At 39.6% G+C, this 22,269-nt stretch overlaps 1 protein-coding gene across 2 annotated transcripts; it reads right to left on the reverse strand.

The window, feature by feature from the left end:
• Nucleotides 1–1,091: 1,091 nt before the first annotated feature.
• On the reverse strand, nt 1,092–21,834 carry LOC145446333 (uncharacterized). Of its 2 annotated transcripts, XM_080324594.1 has the most exons (7): nt 20,860–21,832; nt 20,110–20,182; nt 18,960–18,985; nt 12,771–12,858; nt 11,260–11,318; nt 6,554–6,665; nt 3,534–3,668 (listed from the first exon to the last, which is right to left on the reverse strand). In XM_080324594.1, the coding sequence occupies exons 1-7, from the start codon at nt 21,459–21,461 to the stop codon at nt 3,657–3,659; spliced, it is 972 nt and encodes a 323-aa protein (XP_080180720.1). In that variant the 5' UTR covers nt 21,462–21,832; the 3' UTR covers nt 3,534–3,656. The 2 variants fall into 2 exon arrangements, with proteins under 2 accessions (XP_080180721.1, XP_080180720.1); XM_080324595.1 differs by lacking the exon at nt 6,554–6,665 and having other exon boundaries at nt 1,092–3,668; nt 20,860–21,834.
• Nucleotides 21,835–22,269: the final 435 nt, after the last annotated feature.

Below are 22,269 nucleotides of genomic sequence, written 5' to 3' on the forward strand. Positions count from 1 at the left end.
GCATCCAATTTGGTGAAAACAGTTCCTTCAGCAATCTTCCCCAGAGTGTTTTCAACTGTCGGCATGGGGTAGAGTTCCCTATCGACAGAATCATTTAGTTTCGTTAAATCCACACACAGGCATATTTCAGAGCTTTTTCTTCGGTAGGCGTACCACTACGATCGGTGCACGCACACCAGTCTGCCAGTCTGTTGGCTCGTTGACAGGTTCGATAATGTCTGCCTTTTGCAATTTATTTAGCTCAGCGGTCAAACTACCAAGCAAAGGAATGGGAACTCTGCGAAGTACTTTCAGGCTGAACGGTTTAGCATTCGCCTTCAGTTTGATAGAGTACTGCCCTTTCATTTTACCCACTCCTTGAAAGAGTTCAGGATAAACCTTGGCGATCTCTGAAAGCCGGGGTCGCCTACTCAAAACGGGTCGCGGGTCACGTTTCAACTTTCGTAGCGGCCGCATGAATTCAATATCGATATATAGTAGGGAACTACGTATTAAAACTCGGCATCAGTACAATGCTATGCTACCTAACATAAGCGATGGGCATAGTAACCACAAAAGAAGTAATATTTATTAAAGGTATAAAATACATCAAAAGATAATTATCATCAACTTGAGCTGTGCACGATACCTGCAAACGCTTTTAGGGGCTAGTGAGATACGTGCTACTGGCTGAAAGACCATCTCCGCGTAAAACTTGATCTTGTGGGGAAACCCTAACCCAGTGGTTCTCAAACCTTTTTAAATATGCCCCCATAATGATAGTGAAATATTTCGAGCCCCGTTCAGATGCTTTCACGCACCAGAACCACTGCCTTAAGCCGTTTTCTCAGCGTCTCGGTCTTGGCAGTGTTCGGGCCTTTGCACGTTAACTTCAGCATTTCAAAATGTTTTCTTAGCTTTCCTCCGAAATCTCAAAGTACCGAGTCCAGCTAACCCCGATATCGATTGTTTAGTCCAGAGGTGGCCAATCCGCGGCAGTATGTGGCAGGAAAATTATGCGGCCGTCGTCACGTAATTCGATTCGGATATGTTGGATACCGTCAATACGCAAATTGAATTTACGAATTGACTCCCTAATTAATGAGAGGTAGGGCTGGGCAAAATCGAGTACCTGAGTGATTCGATTCTGAATCACGTAATATGCTTCGAGTCGAGTAATCGAGTATCACTCATTATGACGTCACAACAGGATGTACTATGTCGAAGTCCAAATATGAACCTTTTATGCCACCACAAAGAACGTAATGCCTGTTATCCATCACATTAAAGATGCTTTGGTATTTTGTCGACCATACCGATTTCATTGCACTTCTTAACAATTTTGTTGGATGATAATGACTTCGGAAATTTGTTATTTCCAGTAACGTTCGTAGCTTTAAACTGTGCCTGGTATGTTCAAACACGGCCAATCAAGGTTTCACGGCTTCCTCAGTGGAAATTAGTATCAACACTATAATTCTCGTCGATAAATTAACTTTCAGTTGCGAGGATCGTATAATTTCAGTACTCGAAAAAATCGTCTTTTACTACTCGACTCGAATCATTCAAATTACTACTCGATTCAGATTCGAGTACTCGAATCATTTTGCCCAGCCCTAATGAGAGGTTTGAATCATTCTTGAAATTTTCTTCGCGTTACGCGCCGTTCAATGCCAGTTGATTTTCGATTTTAAAATATAATAGTGTCCTTCGTAATCTGAACCCCACAGTACAGATGCGAACAGCAGTTTAGGAACTAGTATCCAACTGAGTAGTTAACTAACTACGAAACTCTCAGTTAAATACAGAGAACGCCAGACAAGTACAGCAACACTCACTCTTTAATCATAATAACAACAACATAGAACATGCTCTCCGACTAGCACCTTTTGAGCATGCAAAGAGCGGTACGGATGAGTCGGAATGCTAATATTAGAACAATAACGCGCCAGAAATAAACGTAATACATTTGCGAGTCGCGATAGCTTGGATATAGTTTGTAGGTGTATCATGTGCAGCTACACCACCCTCCACCAGATCGTGAATAGCCTTTTCAAGTTAGGAATCGAGGGGGTACGTTGATCACTCTTCAAATGCGTGTCTTATTCATTTGCGTGTTGTGCGTAGACCCCGTGTCGTCCTGTTCCCGTTGGGAGCTTTCCAGAGATCGTTGCTCAGGATCTGGAGATGACATCGACGTATCAGGCAAGGGCAGTCTACCTCTTGTGTAGGTGGTTGTACCGACATGAATGGATGTTCTTTGTCCATGTAGGCTGGCTTGAGTCGATCCTCAGTTCTTCGTGCAAACCAATCATCAGTCTGAAAACCTTCTCCCCTGGGGAGATTACCTCGTATGGTCCGTCATACGGTCTTGTCCACGGGTGCCCATGCGCGCCTCTTCGCACGAAAACGAATTTGATGTTTGATAAGTCTGAAGTCACATGAGCTGATCTGATTCAATGAGACGAGGTAGGGGTTGGGCGCACACTTCCGGCAGTTTCTCGAAAGCGGCTAAGCAGTGGAGTGTAGTCCGTGGTGGTCTCAGGCAAAACCATGAAATCTGCTGGCACTGCTAAGCCAAGGCACAGAAATAATTACAATGATTACATTTCATTATACTTACATTATGATTGCATTACATGATTAAAATGTACACACATACACATCGCATCATTACATGACAATGATATCGCATTCATGAAATATCACAATGGCACCTGATTTTAGTTGTAATACACCACCAAGTTTTCGAAGGCGCCTGTAATGTCGCAATGAATTAAATCATCATTTCACTATTATCACACCCGAAACGCTGCGATTTAGCATCACTCCTTACTTATTGATACAAATATAGAGGAACTTTCGACATAAACACCTTGAATTTTTTTCGGAACAAACATAGAACTCTCAGTGGGACACTGGATGACCAGTAGGGCTGTTCAAAAATAACTTTTTTTCCTGAATCTTGCTGGTTACTTGATTAAATCGTTAGGTTGCCTTAAAAAACGACGCATACCAAATTTGAATTCATTCCGACAAATATTCGCGGGTTACGTAGAGTTTGAAAATTTTGGATTTGCCCAGAAACGCAAAAAATTTTTTTTTCAAATTTTTCTGCCAACCCCATGAAATTGTTGGGCTGTCTTCAAAAACTATGCAAAACAAATTTGACTCAATTCCAAGCCGTAGAAGCGGAGTTATTTCAGTTTTTATTCGATAATTCTGGGATTATCCTTGATTGCTGGATAATCCAAGAATTATCACCGAAAAACTGGAATAACTCCGCTTTCACGGCTTGGAATTGAGTCAAATTTGTTTTGCATAGTTTTTGAAGACAGCCCAACAATTTCATGGGGTTGGCAAAAAAATTTGAGATTTTTTTTTTTTTTGCGTTTTTGGGCAAATCCAAATTTTTCAAACTCTACGTAAACCGCGAATATTTGTCGGAATGAATTCAAATTTGGTGTGCGTCGTTTTTTAAGGCAACCTAACGATTTAATCAAGTAACCAGCAAGATTCAGGAAAAAAAGTTATTTTTGAACAGCCCTAATGACCAGTCTTGGAACAAATACATAAATGATCACCACATAAAATGAAAGAACGACTTTTCAGAGCACCGGTAAATTACTACCACGTTTGCCAATGTCATGAAGCCACAGTTTCGGGTGTGGATGGCGTTAATTCGCTTTCTGCAAAAGAAAGAAAAAATATTTGTGTGATGTGCGAGAAACTGCCAGGGAAACAGGCATGCAATGGAAGGCAGACCGGCGTCGTCAGTCTACAATTGCATCATCATTTTGTACACATCCCCTCATTCGACAGCAGTTCGTGATACAGTGTAATGTGTGCGCCTCTAACCTAACCAATAATAAATCAATCAGGCTCTACTAGCTACTGATTACAAATTTGTGATGAGCATTTCTACATCAAATATTGTCTTCAGTTCGCTCAATTGAGCATCAGTACTTCTGTGTAACACATAACACTTTTTCAAACTCAAAGGTGTGCTGATGACGAAGTTATGGGTATGTCGCATGCCCACAATAATTACAATGCATGCGCGGCATATCTGCTACACAGGTCCATCACTTATGCCTAGACCAGTGGTTCCCAACAAGGAGGATTTAGCGTTAGGATTGAAAAGGAACTACTGGACTGGAGCGTAGCATCATTATATATTTTCGATATAATACACGCTTAATGGGCACATGGGCAGAGCTGGACCAATTTATTAGTTCGCAGATAATATTATTCAATATTACACTTGAAAGGAAATATTGGTATCGGGGATTCGAGGTAAAACAATGTTCTTTTTAATATCGGCTAAATATAACAAGGTTATCGGTGAAGGTGCTAGTTACCGGTTTTATGTGATCGTTTAAATCAGTGAATCCCAACCGCGGCCCCCACAAAAATATCAAGAAATCGATTTATGAAAAAAAAAATTATATTTATAAAATACTCGTGCTCGGCTTGGAGTCTGGAGTTTTCAATTAGGATTGCAGGAAAGTTGTGAGTAGACTGCTAAGAGTATACGTCACTGCTGTTTCAATGCAATGTGCCCTAACTTTCCAGTTGAACAAGCAGTACCTATAGATATAGGTATAGATATAGCTATTGACAGGACCGTAATTGCCGCACCCCATGTCCCCCAATTGGGGGGGAACGAGCTCGAAGTGGGCCCAAAATTATTTAATGAATTAGCATGAATTATAGAGTACGTTATGAAATTTTATGCAACTTTTTCAAAATTTTTTCGCTCTGCGCGCGATTTCAAGTTTCCAAATACCTTCATTATTGAATACTTTTCCACCAAGATAAAATACGCAAGATTTATAAAAGTGGGCATATCGGCGTTGGACATTACCGCGCCACGACGCACGAAGACATAAAGTTTTAGGCCATATAACATGCGACTCTTAAGAAGTGTGCCAGAACGATCGACAACGAGAAAACCTTGGCCGAAAAGGACTGCCCTTACGCTGACCGGAATCTTCGTTATGTATATACAAAATACATATAGGTATAATTGACCATAGGCGCCTAAATGACTGGCGGCGAATATTCCTGTCTTGGCAATCTGAACCTCACGAGACAAATAGGCTACCATCCCGCAGGAGAGATTTATGTGCCAGTGAAGAACTACCAATTTGAAATCGTGTGCATCTTTTAGTTTAGTACGTTTGGGCGATTCTATATTTTTTGATATAGCAGACTGAAGGTCACGAAATAACATCATGTAACGAAGTCGTACCAACGGGTCCGCCCGTTCGAAAATGTTTAATTATTATTTACGGGCCCTACAGTTTCCAAGACACCTCACTCAGCTCTACCGGTAAATCTAATTACATGAGCAGAGAGGACAAGTAATTGATAGCAATATAGGCCTATATGGAATTCCCGATCTTGTTAACCTATTTTATTTTGAATTATCGAAAATTTTCGTGCTCCACACTGGCTCACTAAACGGTGATCCTGATTTCGTGGCAGAAGCGAACAACGGGACGGGGGTCGGTTTATCACCCTATGGGAGCTCAAGACCTAAGTGTTTTGAGGGGCCTGACGAAGTGCTGTTACGATCCTGCCAACGGGTATACGCCCGAAGATGTTTAATTATTATTGAGTGGTCCTACCTTTTCAAACACAACTCACTCGGCTCAACCGGTCAATCTGATTACGTGAGCAGAGAGAGGATAAAAATTGATACCAATATATTTTCAATTCCCGATTTTATTGACCGATTCAATCATGAATTATAGAAATTTTTCGCGCCTTGCGTGATTAGTCTGCCTAAGACGGACACCCGATTTAGATGATAAATAGCGGTAAACAGCCATCTAGCCTGAGGGGGCCAAGAGCAACGTTTTTTTTTTTTGGGGGGGGGGGCAACGAAGTGCTGTTACGGCCCTGGTTATTGATAACTAATTTACCGATAGATGTGCAACAAGTGACTCACGATTAAATACGCCAAGATGCGTACTGCTTAGCCGGCAAAAATAGCATACTTGGTAGTCCTATAGCTCGCGACCCCCAAGCGTCCCAATAATTTGATATGACGGTGTTTATCGAAAGGAGTTGTCGCACTGATTCAAAAAATACGAATTGAAATCTCGCCAGGGCAATAAAACTACTCCGAAATAGCCAGCAAAGCTTGACTTTTCTGAACAACGGGAGTGCGGCAACACAATGTCCAATGGCGTCAAGCGAATGATCGGAACAATGCGAAATTTCATATCTTGGTGACTATTTTGGGTTACTTTCATTGCCCTGGTATTCGTGCGGCCCCGACCGTACTCTGAAATTCTAAATTTGGCCCTGCCATCGAAAAAGGTTGGGAACCACTGGTTTAAATAATCCGATGTTGTTGGAGTTCTACACATGAGCATGCGAGATGAGGACATGCTGGTGAAGGTAGGGTGATGTGGTAAGTTGATTTTGGGGTCATACAAACACATATTCACACACTTCGTTTTTCAAGACCGATGGAATCGGAATACGCATAAACCCCTCGCTATACATAACCACTTTCAATTGAACTATAATCCATGCGTAAAACACAGAGATCTCACCATACCTGTGAGCAGTGATGACCGAACATGCAGCCTTGGCTGCAGAACAGATTTCCACAACTTTCACAGTTCAGCCAATCCGTCAGAAACTGATATTGGGGACATCGGTGACATCTTCTGCAATAGGGGTAAAGCGTCATATACTCACTCTCAGTTGAATGATCTGGCACAGCTGTACAGGGATTGTGTCATTAAATTTCTAAGAGTAGTGGTTCTCAACCTGTGGTAGTCATTTCAGGTTGCACGCAGTAAATGCTTTTCTGAGTAAAGCTACAGTTTTCACAAATTGAAAACATAATTTTTTCTGATGTAAGAAATGTCCTCGTCGAATGCATAGTTAAATACTTAACGCGTCATTTGCAGGCTGCCTGTACCAGCTTGCGGAGAAGAAACAATTGCAATGATAAGATTTAATTAGTGTGTGTGTTATTAACAGAGGTGGTCAAAGTAGTCAAGAAAGCTACTCAAGTAGAAGTAGAAGTAGCGACGAAAAAATCTACTCAAGTACGAGTAGAAGTACTTTCACCATAAGCAACCTAAAACTACTTGAAGTAGAAGTAGAATTGACTGACTTTAAAAGTACTCAAGTAAGTAAGTAGTTGTGAAAACGATCCTAATTCGTTCACATGGATTGTAAAAAGGTGCAAATTGAGCTATGCGTACGGTGACGAGCGCGCTTGATTCACATTGATGCATACCAGCAGGTATCCAATTTTCGATAGCATAAGCATTCGTCCACATCATGGGATGAAAATGATAGTATTGATATGGAAATGCGATACTAATCCTCTGTTTTCTCGAACAGGACGGTTTAGAAAATAGCACGGTATGGCGTCATCCCCATATTATAACGCCCGTAGTTTAGTCGAAGAGCAATACAGAGAAGTTGTATAGCATACGGTCTAAACACTTTGCGCGATTAGTAAACGTTAATAAAAAATATGGTGGACCGTAAAAATGCCATATTGTGTAGCTTTATTTCCGGAAATTAAAGGCATTATATACTACACTTGCTTTATACTTCAACATGTATGTTAACCAGACAAAAGAACTGATATTAATGATAACTAGTGCGATTTTTTATTGACCTAAAAAACGGAAGATTTTGACCTAAAAAATCGAAATTTTGACTTTTTTTGACCTAAAAAAACTGAAATTTGACCAAATTCTGACCTCACGTATACAAATTAGGTGTTTTCGCACATAATGTTAAAATTGTACTACTTATCTTCATTTCTGGTTGGAACTGTCTGTCCTTACAAAGTACATTGACCTGAAAGAACGTTTTTGGCTCAAAAACTGACAAATTTTTACATAAAAAAACTAGCATTTTAACGAAATCTGGCCCTATGAAAAAATTTGTTGTAGTACAACGAAAGATACTTTCCTACATTCTCGGGTAGAAAGTGTTTGTTTTGTGCTATTCATGGTGTTTGTCAACTACTATGGTCATTTACACCAGGCCGATATTCTTCATTAATTTCCGTAACTGCCAACATATAGCAGGGCCCACCTCTAGGCTCTTTTGTAAGACACCGCTTACGCGGATGAGGTGGCGAGGAGGAGCCTAGGTAAAGTCGACCTCGGTCGAAATCGAACCCACACCCATTGGTGTTGCAGCCGCGGATTATACCACTGCGCTATCTCGGGTAGAAAGTGTCTGTTCTTAGTAAGTAGCTTGCCAAGAATGGAGAAAGAACGTTCAACAGCAGCAGTTGTTAGCTGCAGCAGTTGTTAGCTGACAACACTGAAGTTGTGTGCACACTGCTTGCTGGTGATGCACCGTGTTGCTTCATTCTGACAATGTTGTCTATATCACAATTTTTCAGCTTGCGCTTCTTGATATAAGAACCATGCAATGCCTAAGCAGTCTTGCTTCAGTTAGGATATTGCGGTACGTTGACCATAAAACCATGTCACTATTTGTTTCATTTGACCGTTTATGATTCACAATGAGCAGACGATGGGCCGTTTACAACGGTAGGCCTATAAAGTAGGCTACAGGCTGTAAATTATGAAATGATAATTTCACAGACAGCGCAAAATCTACGATACAAACGAAATGTAGAGGTCAAAAAATGTTTGATTTTGTAAACACTTTTGACAAATTTTGACCTAACGCTACAATTTTGACCTAATTTTGACTTTTTTTGACATGTCAAAAAAATCGCCCTAATGATAACTCAAAGTACATGATATTGGGAATTGAAAGTGAAACATAAATACTACTTATAAAAGCGGAACATGTAATTCATGCGTTCAGTCCAGAAAGTTTCAAGGGTGGTACGCTAAAACAGCTCTAAAACTAACAAAAAAAAAGTCAGAGTCCACTTTTCCAGGTTAGGACACGCCATGGACATGCTAGATTACGATATGACAGTTAAATGCTAGATTGCGAAACATCAGATTCAAACGTTATGATGAGCCATATATACTGAGATGAATTATTTCATATGGGCGAAGGGTGACAATGCGGTGTGAACGGAACCACGCCAACCCGCTACCTAAATTATATTCATCGATACTTTCGTGAAATCATACTGATCACTTCGTATCCACTGCGCGCGAAGAGCGACGAAAATTCTGGGCTTTACCCAACTTTTATGAAAATTAAATGTTGTTACTCCATGAAAACAGCCATGAAATTCCTCAGGCTATCTTCCTGATTGGAAGATTGAACTACTTCTACTTGACAAACTGAAAATAGCGAAAAGTAAGTAAGTAGATCACAAAATATTACGAAGTAGAAGTAGCGAAAATCAGATCTACTTGAGTAAGTACCACAAGTAGAGGAAAAATACTTGAGTACTTTGAAAAAGTAGAAGTACTTCGTTACTGACCACCTCTGGTTATTAATAATTACGGGCGGAACTTGCCAATTTGTTAATGTTAATAATCTTATATACCAGTACAATTGGAGTTAAGTTGAGATTTTCGATGTGCTGATAGTTGATACGCAACAAAATCATAAGACCTCGAGGTGGTACGCGGTAAGAAAAAGGCCGAGAACCACTGCCTTAGGGGAATTGTAAAAAATCAAATTATATTTTGACATTGGGATAACAGTCGGGAGCGATTACTAATCTCAATCATGTGAACACTGCAATGTACAGTGAACGGGTTTTAGTTACCATGCAAAAGCCTGAAACTAGGAGGGATTATGGAGTATAAAGCCCAACCCCTTTCAGTGTGACATGCGCAATTACATGAATTTTTGTTGGTTTCAGCTTGTAATCTAGATCAGAGTCAAACCCACATTCGCAAGTCACATCAAATGTAACCTGATCTGAGACTACAAAAACTCGATTTCATGCCGCATATGGGCAATCAATCAATTATTATAGCTAGGGCTGGGCAAAATCGAGTACCTGAGTGATTCGATTCTGAATCAAGTAATATGCTTCAAGTCAGGTAATCGAGTGTCCCTCATTATGACATCATAACATATTGTGATAATATTGTCAAAATTCAACTATGTACCTTTTATGCCACCAAAAGAATACAATGCCTGTTATCCATCACATTAAAGGTACTTTGGTATTTTTTCGACCGTACCGATTTCATTGCACTTGGTGACATGTTGTGGGATGACCATGAATTAGAAAATCTTTCCAGTAACGTTAGTTGCTTTGTAGCCTACTATATGTTTTATATGCTAAGATATGACCAATCAAGGTTTCAATGCTTCAACAGCGAAAATTAGTATCGAAACTATAATTCTCATTGATAAATTAACTTTCAGTGTCGAGGAGCGGATAATTTCAGTACTCGAAAAAATGGTCTTTTACTACTCGACTCGAATCATGAAAATTAATACTCGATTCAGATCCGAGTATTAGAATCATTGTGCCCAGCCCCAATTATAGACAGTTCTGTGATTAGTAGCCTACTTGCAGTGGTAATCTTATATCAATTTCAAACTGTTGTTCTAATAATAATAGATATGAATCAACAATCATACATCAGAACAATTTTTCGGGTTACCACCATGCTACAATTATCACGGGGTAATATACTTACAACCGTTATTTCAGTTGCGTTGTGAGTTTTGTGATGAACTTGATTCATCCGCACCACACATTCTTAGGATGGACACAGTACTCAATGAAGAATGAAAATACTCTACTCTGGTGCCTATGAAATAACGAGGAAAATATTTTAATTGGATTTGAATGCTAATTGTTTTCGATTACGCATTTCATTTGTTAACCCTGATTTTAGTAGATTTTCAGATAGGCTGTTCTTACCGCTATATAAAGCGTCTGCGAACCACCATTTGTTGGTTATTTACGTTGACGCAAAATTAATTGTAAATCTTACTTTGTTTCCTTGCTTACGTTAATCCTAATTCTGTTACGTTCGTCGGCCGTATGTTGCTGTTGCTCTGCTAAGTGTCAGCTATCTTCATCAAGTTGTATGTTGCTGTTGCTGCACTACGTGCCTGCTATCTTCATTCGAATCCGACTTGAGCGTATTATTGCGTTATTAAAGTCATGGAATACGTGTATGAATTACAACGATTAGCATCCGTAGATAACCCCGTTAGACAGGCTTCTGCGCCTATAATCGGCAGCGCAGAATTAAGACTGCCCCGCAGAAACACTAATTGTGGATGGGATGGCTTACAACAACGAACTATTGGTATTCACAACAAAACAGACGAAAAGCTTTGTGTAGATATTCATTGTGACAGGATATCTACAATGCTCACCTCATCATCTCCTTATGTGGCAATGTGGCAGCTGGGACAGGCATTGGTTCCCCATCTACCTGTAATCAATGTGAAAATGTTATTTATTAGTCACGACCGTAACTTGGCATATCAATAGGATGCATTCCAAACAAGGCTTCTTTGGACAGAGTTGGAGTTTGAAAACATTTATTTAAGGAAGAAAAATATGTATAAAGATGAATCAAAATGGCCTGTCATGTTGGATGATCTTTTGGTAGTCCATGAAAGCTAATTCACATTGATGACTGTGTCTATCTCAAGTTTGATTTATGTCATGCCCGAATTGGGATGGATTAACAACATATGGCGTTAGGGTTACCACTTTTTGGACCACAGCAAGCAACTCTACGAGTGACTTATTGCTCATTTGGAATAATTCTAATTTAATTGTGCACTTATCCTTTCCTAGTCATCAGATGGACCTATTTCATGACAATTTATAGTATTTTCATTTAAAGTACACAAAATATTCGCCAATTGCGCATAATCACCTCTCCGCTGATTGCTTCATTTTTCCCATAGTTAGCGAACTCTAGTGACTTTGTTATTGCATTTGAAAAAGTTGTTGGGCAAGTCATTAAAAAATGTTGATGAAGCAAATCTACACAGATAAAGCAGCCACCTCGTATAAGCCCAAAATCATATCCCATGCCGTCCAAAATTTAACTGCTCTGATAAAATATCGGGGGGAAACTTTGGATATGACATATTTCGTATAATGATCTAATAGGCGCCAACTGAGATTTTTGCTAAGGATTGGGACTGCTTAAAGCTGTTGACAACTATCCAACTTATGGCTCATACAGTCCCACGTCATTAGGTTTCAAATTATCTAGTTGTGACGAGTCTCATTCCGATGAAATAAACCCCCCATCGTTAATTTATCTTCAGCAAGTCAAGCTTATATTGCAGCAATAAAACCACCAACACTCTTTTTTATAATTAGTCAAGGTAGTCTTAGACCCACAAAAGCAGCATTTTTCCTTATATAATACAGATATTTTTCAATGGAGAAGTGTCCAAAGGTAAATCAATGTCCAATATGACCCCACGTTACGAAAGTAAAGTCAATGCCACTAGGACTAATATCTCGGACAAGCTGCAATGCGAAAGGAATTGAATGTTGAGATTTTTAAATTTATTAAATGTACACAAAGTGAAACTGGTACAGGAACAATCCGAGCATTAACTGATGGAGCGTGGTAGGCCCATGAAACAGCTGACAGCAGTTCATCTTCATCGTCTTTACTATAAGGGAGTCTTAGCAACCCAAAATGTAAAAATATCTTTCAATTTTGAACGAGCCTAGTGGGCGGTGCTAAAGCATGCATCCGGATCAGGTTACCAACCGCCCTCCTCCTAACAGCATTATTCTTGGTTCGATTGGAATATCCCGTTCATCAGACTAGCCTATGACAGACACAGTTTCCTGTACTAGATTTCACGGAAAAGTATGACTGAATACAACTCCTGACTACAATTCAATTTACCTCATACATGATTTGGCACTCCAGGCAAGTCTCTCCAGGGTCCCAGGAAATGAGATGCTCCACATCACCTAGACAATCTGGACAGGTCCTGAGATACAGGAATAATATTATGAGTCGTCCATATACAAGACTATGATAAATAATACATTCACTGCATTAGAAAATAGGTGATATCTATAACACTTGGGTCATTCCCTGCCAAATCAACCAAATTTTTTCCAAAAGATAACCCTATGGTCATGGATTTTATTCAAATCGCACACAAAGGGAGACAGTGATCTCCTGATCAGAAAAAACTTGATTTTATCAAAATCGGATAAGTCGTTGAGATTTTATCGCAGTGAGAAAAATACCACTTGTTGCGTTCATTGAACCATGTCGAAATGGCATTTCTGAACAACTTATTTTGCATGGATCTTTATACATGATGGACTTGAGTTTTCGTGGGTGAATCAACGTTTTTGAGACCGCTGTTACGTGAACTTTGAATGTGAACAATAATATGCTGGATATTTCAAAAGTTTATAGGTCAAATGAGCAGAGACAGTTGGGCCCCCAAAGAAATCAGTCATGCATGACGGAATTTTCTGGGCCGAATTGTGAAAAAAGGTATACTTCAAATTTATTGAGTAAGGTATCAAATGAAAGCTAAGAACAAATACAATGCAGTAATAGGAATCCCAATAGTGATTTCAAGGATCTAAGCAGTGTTATAGCAAGAAAACTAAGGTCATGATATTTCCCCCGTGTCTGAAGGTATTTTGGGGGGGGGGGGGGGGTATAATTTATACAGCTGCTTGGTTTTTGGTTACGTGATTAAGTATATTAATTAGCTAGCACTGTCCATTTCCTTCCATGGTGCAAGTGATATCAAACATTTAATCAAGCTATTATTCAGTCAAAGATATAAGGAAGTGCCTAGTTCTATATTATACATAACATTTCACTCTAACATGTCCGAGTAACCAATACATAGACAGTCATAGACAGAACCCCTGAGTGTGCCTTTTGGGGTATTGTTGTTTCGTAACACAAGATTTTAATTCATGAAGTTGAGTGTGGTGCATTTTCGGAATGCAAAATTTTGAATCATTGAAAATATCATAGGATTGCTTTTCAAAGCACAATCAGTTGCAAATATTGCTTTGTAATTCGTGTCATAATTCGTATCTAACCGTTCTTTCTTTGAGCATCTCGTCTATCCTTAGATTAAATTACCAGCTACTAGTTAATATCAGAAAAAGAATTATATTAGGCCTACTTTGTTGCGCTTTTATGTTACTTTTCTTCGCACGTCACTTGTTGCTGTAATGTCACAAAACGAACTGAACATAGGGTGAGATTGGTTAGTCATGTGCTCCCAAATTCCATCTGCATCTTGTCACAATTTGGTGAAATATATTTATATTCTAGCTCACGAGGTAGCGTCTCATTTGGCAAACTAATATCAATACAATCAAGCTTCTAGGTCATTGTATTTGGATTTGACACCAAATTTTGTAATGATACGTCATTTTGGATAAAATATGGTTTGGGCAGGGTGGTGATACGATATTGGCCATTCTCTTTGAACAGTTCGTCATTCTTGTACATTATCTTTAAAACCGCAATTCTCGACTATTTGTCTCCATTAGTTTAAAAATCATCTGTAAGTAGTTAATTTAGTCATTTTAATCCTTACTGATAGAAAACAATCAAACTTAAATGGTCCAACAAATATGGTAATCACACTGAGTGTTCAAGTCAGGATATATTATAAACTTGTCAGCATACATGATATATTACATCAGGGGTCACCAACACGCGGCCCGCGGGCCGCATGCGGCCCGCGGCCTGATTTGGGGAAATTTTGGAAGAACGTTCAGTAAACCATTTCGAAATGCCGAAATTGATTTCAGTTTAAACATATTGTTGTTGTTGTTCAAAGTAAATCATTCTACTGTGCCCAATATCACTATTCCTTCGGTTCGGCATGGTATTATCATTATATGGAGGAATAATTTGCTGATATGAATGGGTATATTGCCTTGGCGTGCAATGGCCCACCACTGCCAAGACCGGGAGGCTTGGTAAACGATTTCGGAATCTCCAAGAGATCATGCTTTACGAGGAGTTGGTTTTCGAGCAAATAGGCTACCATCCTACTGTGTCTATAACTAACCCCAATATCGATTTTTTAATCCTGGGGCGGCCAATCTGCGGCAGTAGAAGAAAAATTATGCTGCCTTCGACACTCAATTCAATTAGGATGTGTTGGTGGCTGTCAATATTATGCAAATTAAATTTATGAATTGACTCCCTAATTAATGTGAGGTTTGAATTATTTTTGAAATTTTCTTCGCGCTACGCGCGCTTCAATGCGATTTAACTTTGGATTTTATTACAGCAGTGTCCTTTGTAATCTGAGTCCCACAGTACAGATGCGAACAGCGGAGAAAAATGATGCGACCCATAAAGAAATACCAATTTTTATTCGTGTTCTCATCTCGAATTATTTTTTCTGGTAGACCTGCGTTTGGGCGAATCCAATATATTTCCACTATAACGACAATTCTAATGGAAGGTCAAGAAATAACTGCATGCAACATAGGGGACTAATGAGAATTGGCCTACACAAAGATGCACCCCAGCATTAATAACTTCTCCAAGTTTTTGCTGACACCCACTGCATAAACTCTACCGGTGAATCTGATCACATGGGCCGAGAAAGGATGAATATTTGATAGTAATATGTGAAACTATACTAATATTAAATTCACTCATAGACATGAAAAAATTTTCGCGCCTCGTGCCACTACAGTTCCGTTCCCTGTAGCTCTTCTTAACATGACTATATTCACGGTCTCGGTGCCCATAGTAAGCCGATATGAGTAAATAGATTTGTCCAGAGTGTACCAGCAATGGACAAGGTGAGTTTGACGTGGATATTTGGCCCCAGTTTGTTTATGACCACTATGCACCGGAATGCAGCCGGGGGCTACATGAGTAATCGAAATGCGGCCGTGAATAGCAAAAATGTTGCCCACCCCTGTTTTAGTTGCTACATAGTGTTGTCTGGTATCGTGCATAGCCCATATAGTTCAAAATATAATGAAATTGATGAGCATGATATTTTTTGTTGTATTTGTGTTAGTTCAATAAAATATTATTCATTTTGTGGTGACTATGCCCATCGCCCATGTAAGAGAGCACAGCATTGTACTTACGTAGAGTTATCATTCGTAGTTGTTAAGCAGCGTTGGCTATGTTAATCTCGATGTTGAAGTCATGCGGCCCGCGGCCTCTAGGAAATTTGAAAAGTGGCCCGCGACCCATTTGGAGTTGGCGACCCCTGTATTACATTGATGCGATGCAGAGATGGCACAGGCTGATTTCTGATTGATGTATCTATCCGGTTCATGATGAGGTTGGAGAATGTGAATTCTTGCAAGACGATATACTTGTGATCAACCCGCAAATTTTACTACTGTGTTTGAATACGAAAAATGGAAATTAGACGTTCTGGACTTGGAAAATGTCTCTACAATTGATAATTATCAATTATAATTCATAAACTTTGTGGGTGACTATGAACATGTACTTCATGTTTCAAGTTTTGTTTTGCTTGAATGACTGATGAGACACTGTCTCTTTTGACCGCATGCCCCTACCAATGCCAGTCACAAATCTCAATTTTGCAAACAATTTCAGTTATGCACTTGGATGGGTGACGCATACATGTGACATTGAGCTTTCAAGATGAATCTTTGCCACTTAAAAAGAATAATTCCTATGGAACCAGATCATATGTGCATAGTGCAGTTATCAAAATTATATTTTTCAACCATGCACAGCTGCTATACCGCCCGACTATTTGAACATTAATAATCTATGCACCACTCACCAAAATATGAAATATAAAAAGCTGGAATATAAAGTAAGCCCTGCCCCAAGCTATTACATATGCTTAATGAAGTAATAATCTATAATATATCAAGGTGTAATAAAAAAATATATAACCCAAAATACCTTTAGACACATGGGAAATATATGAATATAGTTTTCTTGTTATAACGCAGCTCAGATCCTTGAAATCACTATTGGCATTGCTTTTATTGGACAGTGCTCGTTCTTAGCTTTCATATGATACCTTACTCAATAAATTTGAAGCATACCTTTTTTCACAATTCAACCTGAAAAATGTCATCACGCATGACTGATTTTACTCCAGCATTACCTTTAGCCCCCCTTTCAACCCCAAACGGCTAGGTTATTATCATAATAAAAATATTCAAAATGAGTGTCAGGCTATGTACTTTCTGAAAATGTACTCCATTTAAAGCCACACAGAAAGACTAATTTACAGTAAAATTCTAAAGTTCATGATCTAAAAAATGATACCTCTTAACGGTTGACTGAGCACAAAAAGTGCACTTTTTCAAATCCCCATAAATCCAAAACCGCTGAATGTATTTCTGCGAAATAACTTTTGTTCATTTTGAAATTGATCTATGTTGCTTAGGAATTGCATTTGATGTCTATTTTGAAACACGTGGTTATCTGCCTCAGTTGATTTGGGCTGGAATTACCCTATAACTACAGTTGGGGTAATGAAATTCAGTGACATGCTCAATCCTGTAGCGAAGAGATGAGTAATGAATCCTTATTGGCATAGATTTATGCTCGAAATGTATTGCGATTGAACCTAGTTGCTTCCATGTTCAACTTCTATGTGGAATTGGAATGGAATCGATGATATTGAAATTGAAGGCCGATCATAACGTTTTTGCGGCTTCTATGTCTGTTCGATCAACACAGAATTTGGATTACTTGAGGATTTGAAGGTTCAATTCAAATGATATAAATAGTGAGAAATAGTAACAATAACAAGCAACGAATCAGTGCACAAGAACATGAACAATGTGAAATATATAAATTACTGTACATTGGCTGATACCAGACAACATGGGACATTGCGGGCAATTGTAAGGTCCTACTGTGGTTAAGTACGGTAGCCCACAGGAAGACAATAATAGTGCATATGATAAGGAACAAATATTAAATGATCAGTTTTGAGTCAAGGAATTACTTGCAGCTGCATAAACACTGGCTGGGTTACACATCACACCATACAAAATCACTTTTACATATCACCGTCACATGTGTATTACGATCTGTGCTGAGGCATCTCATCGATCACATCCCGTGTTCACAGCAATCCGACAGTCCGACACACAATAGAAAACATGCTCACTGCACATTGAGACCGTTTGAACACTAACACATCAACACCCGGAACAAATAATACCACATACGTATTTTTTTATTGTGTTGGTCCTGTTCACTTCACCTTGAGTAAATGAAGCAAGCAGTCTATTTCACATATTCGTCACAAATAGTTTCCTCACACCGCAAAACAAAGTGTCTTGTAAGTCAGAATTAGACTGAACTCACAAAAGTGGTCGCTTGGACGTATACTGAGATAAAATGTCAGAACGCTGAATTCTTGTGTAAATAGGCCTGCCTACGGTATAGCCTATAGGTAGCCTAGTACAGTGCTTTTAAATCGAGTGTATCGTACACCACTCCGATGGGGTGTAGCAGATACCGCATTACAATATCCTGATGAATAGCTATCGCGATAATGATAAGGTTTATGCTTTAGACTAGTGCTTTTGAGAAACAAGGGGCGAAAATGTTAGAACGTCCAGTGAGAAATTTAATCAACATTGCCAATATATGCATGTGAAGGCGGTTTATTCTGTATTTGACGCGAAAAAAGGTCAACTCAACAGAAAGTAGACACGAAAACCGATTATTCGAACACCCACTCCAAAAAATGACTTTTTTTAGACTATTCACCAGCAATCAGAGTCGGTGAATGAATTTCCAATTCATATGTTCTCTTTTTCGGATCCGTAAATTTGGGGGGAGAAAAATTGTGTCGAGCTTGATAAGGGGGCGGTGAGTTGAAAAACCACTGCTTTAGACCAAGTGTGTACCCATATCATAAAGTCTGAAAAGCACTGCCCTAGTCAACATCTGATTTAAAAGCAGTAGGAGCAAGGCCAATACTGTCACGAACAAGAAAATTAGACTTGTAAATAAGGACGCATGATTTATAAGAGGTCAATTTTGAAGCAGCTATAATTGTAACAAGTATCGGTAGGCCATTATTGGAAAAGAAATAACAATGCTCCAAATACATACCTCTGTACGAAAGCCCGACTGAAGCCCTGAAATAAAAAGTAAAGTTACACACCAAATATTGGCTCGTTTGATATGGTTAACGAGAGTAACAGATTTAAAGGAAGATACATGATAAACAAAATGGTACGGATGCTATGTTATGGTGACCAATTTCTCAAGTCAGTCTTGTCAAACAAACTATTGTGTAGTCTATGTTTAGCTGGTCATTGGGTGAATTCGGTTAAAGTGTCTTGCAGAAAAACTGTTATTAGGAGGCGGGTTGGTGTGATCGAGTACACAATGTGGGCGATTGTGAGCATAATAAAAACTACTTGAACTTAAAGCAGAAAAAGACCAGACATCACAGACGATGGTTAGCCTGGACAGTCGTCCATAAGATTGTAAAATCAATCTTTGTGACTATTGCTTCAAATAAGCCGGGCTTTAAAGCAGGAGCTGTGCATTTTCAACAGAGCTAGAGCCGGAACTCTACGAGAAAGTCACACGGATCTGGAGCAGGAGCTGGTTGCTTCAAAAATTGTTCTGGTTTCAATGCATTTCATACCCTAACATTCTATGCTACAACTAAGGACTCAATTGACTTTCAACAACAATCCTTCACAAAATAAATAATTGTTGCCTCTTCAGTAACACCTTGTCCAACTAACCACGTTGCTTAGGATTTGACGGTGGAGCAGTCTCATGTTCAAGCTTGAACCGATGGCAGTGAATAATGACTGATCTATTAGATAGTTTTCATTCAGGTATTTTATGGAGTCGGAGCTGGGTCTGGAGCGGTGACATCAATGAGCTGTGAGCTAACATATGAGAGCTACGGAGCTGGCACAATTTGACAGTTACGCCTGCTCCAAAGCTCCATACGCAGTTGCAAATTATGATCAATCATTACACCGAGAAGCCACACGGCCCAGTTTTTCTGTGATGATTATAGTGTAATAAAAGCGATCCAAACCCACGCCAATACTAGTTTATACTTGACTAAATTTAAGAATGTAGAAGTTAAGTAGCTTTTTTTTAAACTATGGGAGTAGAAGAGAAAGAACTCTGAGAACTTTTCAAAACTAGAAGTACTCCAATTCTACTTTCCTTCGTGTTGACAAGAAAAGATGATAGGACGATCTACCAAATGAATTTCTAGCATACCACGTACCGGTACTTGATCTGGTGCATTAAAAGCAGAAGCAGGTGAAGACACAACTCCCACATCTCCCCTTGGATGTTGCCTGGAAGCAATGAAGGCAGATTAGCCCCATTCCATGTACCGCACACCAGGGTTGCAATGACTGAGTCATGACTCGACTCGAGTCACGATTTTTTTGTGACTCGATTTAACTACAGTCATTTTTTCAAATGAGTAAAATGACTAGACTCGTATCAATTTGAGTATCGACTCGACTTGTACTTAAGTCATTGTGCATGACTCGAACCAAGTCATGTGACTTGAGACTAGGACAGACTAGACAGACATTTCATTGTAATTCGAAGAACAGTAAAGTCACCACATTATTGGTATTTCGTATATCAGGCCTGAAACTTGGAAAATAGGGCCAGAAACTGTTAGGACCGAGGAAAAATTCGATATTACGAATGCGAGCCATTCTGTATAACTCGAGCAGAATTGAAAAAAGTGGGTTGAACCCAAAACTGAACAGTGAACACAATGCCTTGGACTCGAGCCCCGACACTATGACTCGGACTCGACCCTCTACTCACTGACTTGAACTTGACTCGGTGGAGAATTGAAACTGACTCGACTCGAGTCAAAACTATAAAAGTGAGATTGACTTGGAACCTTGTGTCTTGGTTGCAACCATGCTGCACATGAACAAGTTGGGATACCGAAAGAGCAAAGCATGCAGAAGGACACGAAGCGAGCCTACACAACCAACTATTTCCCAACCTGTTCTGAGTAGCTGAAATGGAATTCGGCAGTGTGTTCAGGAGGTCAGGTTCATTTGGATTGCGGATGGTTATATCTTTCTTGTTTGTGCATGATGTTTGAAATTCTTCCAATTCATGTGGACTGTCAGGATTCACATCTGGGACCAGTTTTTCTTGATTGTAGAAACTTCCAGTGTCATGTGGTTCGATTTTGACAGATATTGGGCCGGATTTGTCATATCTGCCATCCACATGATTGGCACTGCCTGAAGATGAGCCATCAAGCTCGGGTCGTTCCTTCTGTTTAAAAATTTCATGTTGGCCTGACTCAATTTTTTTGACCGACAATTTTGGTTGTTCGGGCTTGCACTTTTCCGTAACGGGGAGAGATAGGCCTATCATCAGAAGCATCATCTCATATTGCCGTATTCTCTCTGCCACACTTGAATTTGTTGCTTGGTTATCTTGTATCTGTGAACTTTCTATTTCAGCCCCGGCACGATTTAGAGTACAGACGGACGACTCCCGTAGTGACACAACTAAATTGTCAGATACATTCTTTTGGTCTTCTCCAGCAATTTTGTTGCCAGGTTTGCTTGCTTCACACTCACTTATAGCCATTCTTGAACTTATGCTAATAATTGCAATCTCCTGAGAAAAATATCACAGATTAACACAGTGTCAGTATGAATCCTGTCGTTACTAATATAGTCATGACGGCAGGGATCAAGTCACAAGTCATCATTTCACACTTTGACGTGAGTCAAATCAAGTCAATTCCTGAAGGTGAGTCGAGTCGAGTCAAGACAGTCGATTTTTGGAGGTCACCCGAGTCAAGAGAAAGGAGGGAGTGTGATAATGATACGAACCCCCAACCCTAGTGACCCTAACCAACACCTTAATGACCCTCACCCCAGCCCTAACTAACACTCTAATGACCCAAACACCAAGGACCCCAACCCTAACCCACACCCGATCACTCTCATCCCAACCCATACCGGTCACACTACAAAAATAAAATAGACAAATTTGGTCTCAAATTTAAGAAAGGCGGATGATTTGGTCTCATTTTCAGCAATTTCAGTCTCACTGATGAATTGAGGTCTTAAAATTGAGACTGATTCAGCTGTTTAAGACCATATATAATTGTCACAATCAGGGCTTTGGAGCAGCCGTAAATTTAAATTGCTCCAGCTCCGGCTACGGAACTTTCTTCTATCGTACATTAGCTCCGGCTCCAGCTCCGGAGCCGCATTATTACCATTGCTCTGGCTCCAGCTCAGGCTTTGAAATTATCGAATGGGCCTATCTATATCAGGGATGGTCAACCCGCGGGCCAAATGCGGCCCACGAGAGGGTTTTGCGCGGCCCGCGATGTAATTTCCTATTAGATTATCGAAAATGAATTGCTCAGATTGTGAACTTGTAA

Source organism: Botryllus schlosseri, chromosome 9 (assembly GCF_051294905.1).
Source record: "Botryllus schlosseri isolate E-star chromosome 9, Bs_hap1, whole genome shotgun sequence".
Lineage (NCBI taxonomy): Eukaryota > Metazoa > Chordata > Ascidiacea > Stolidobranchia > Styelidae > Botryllus > Botryllus schlosseri.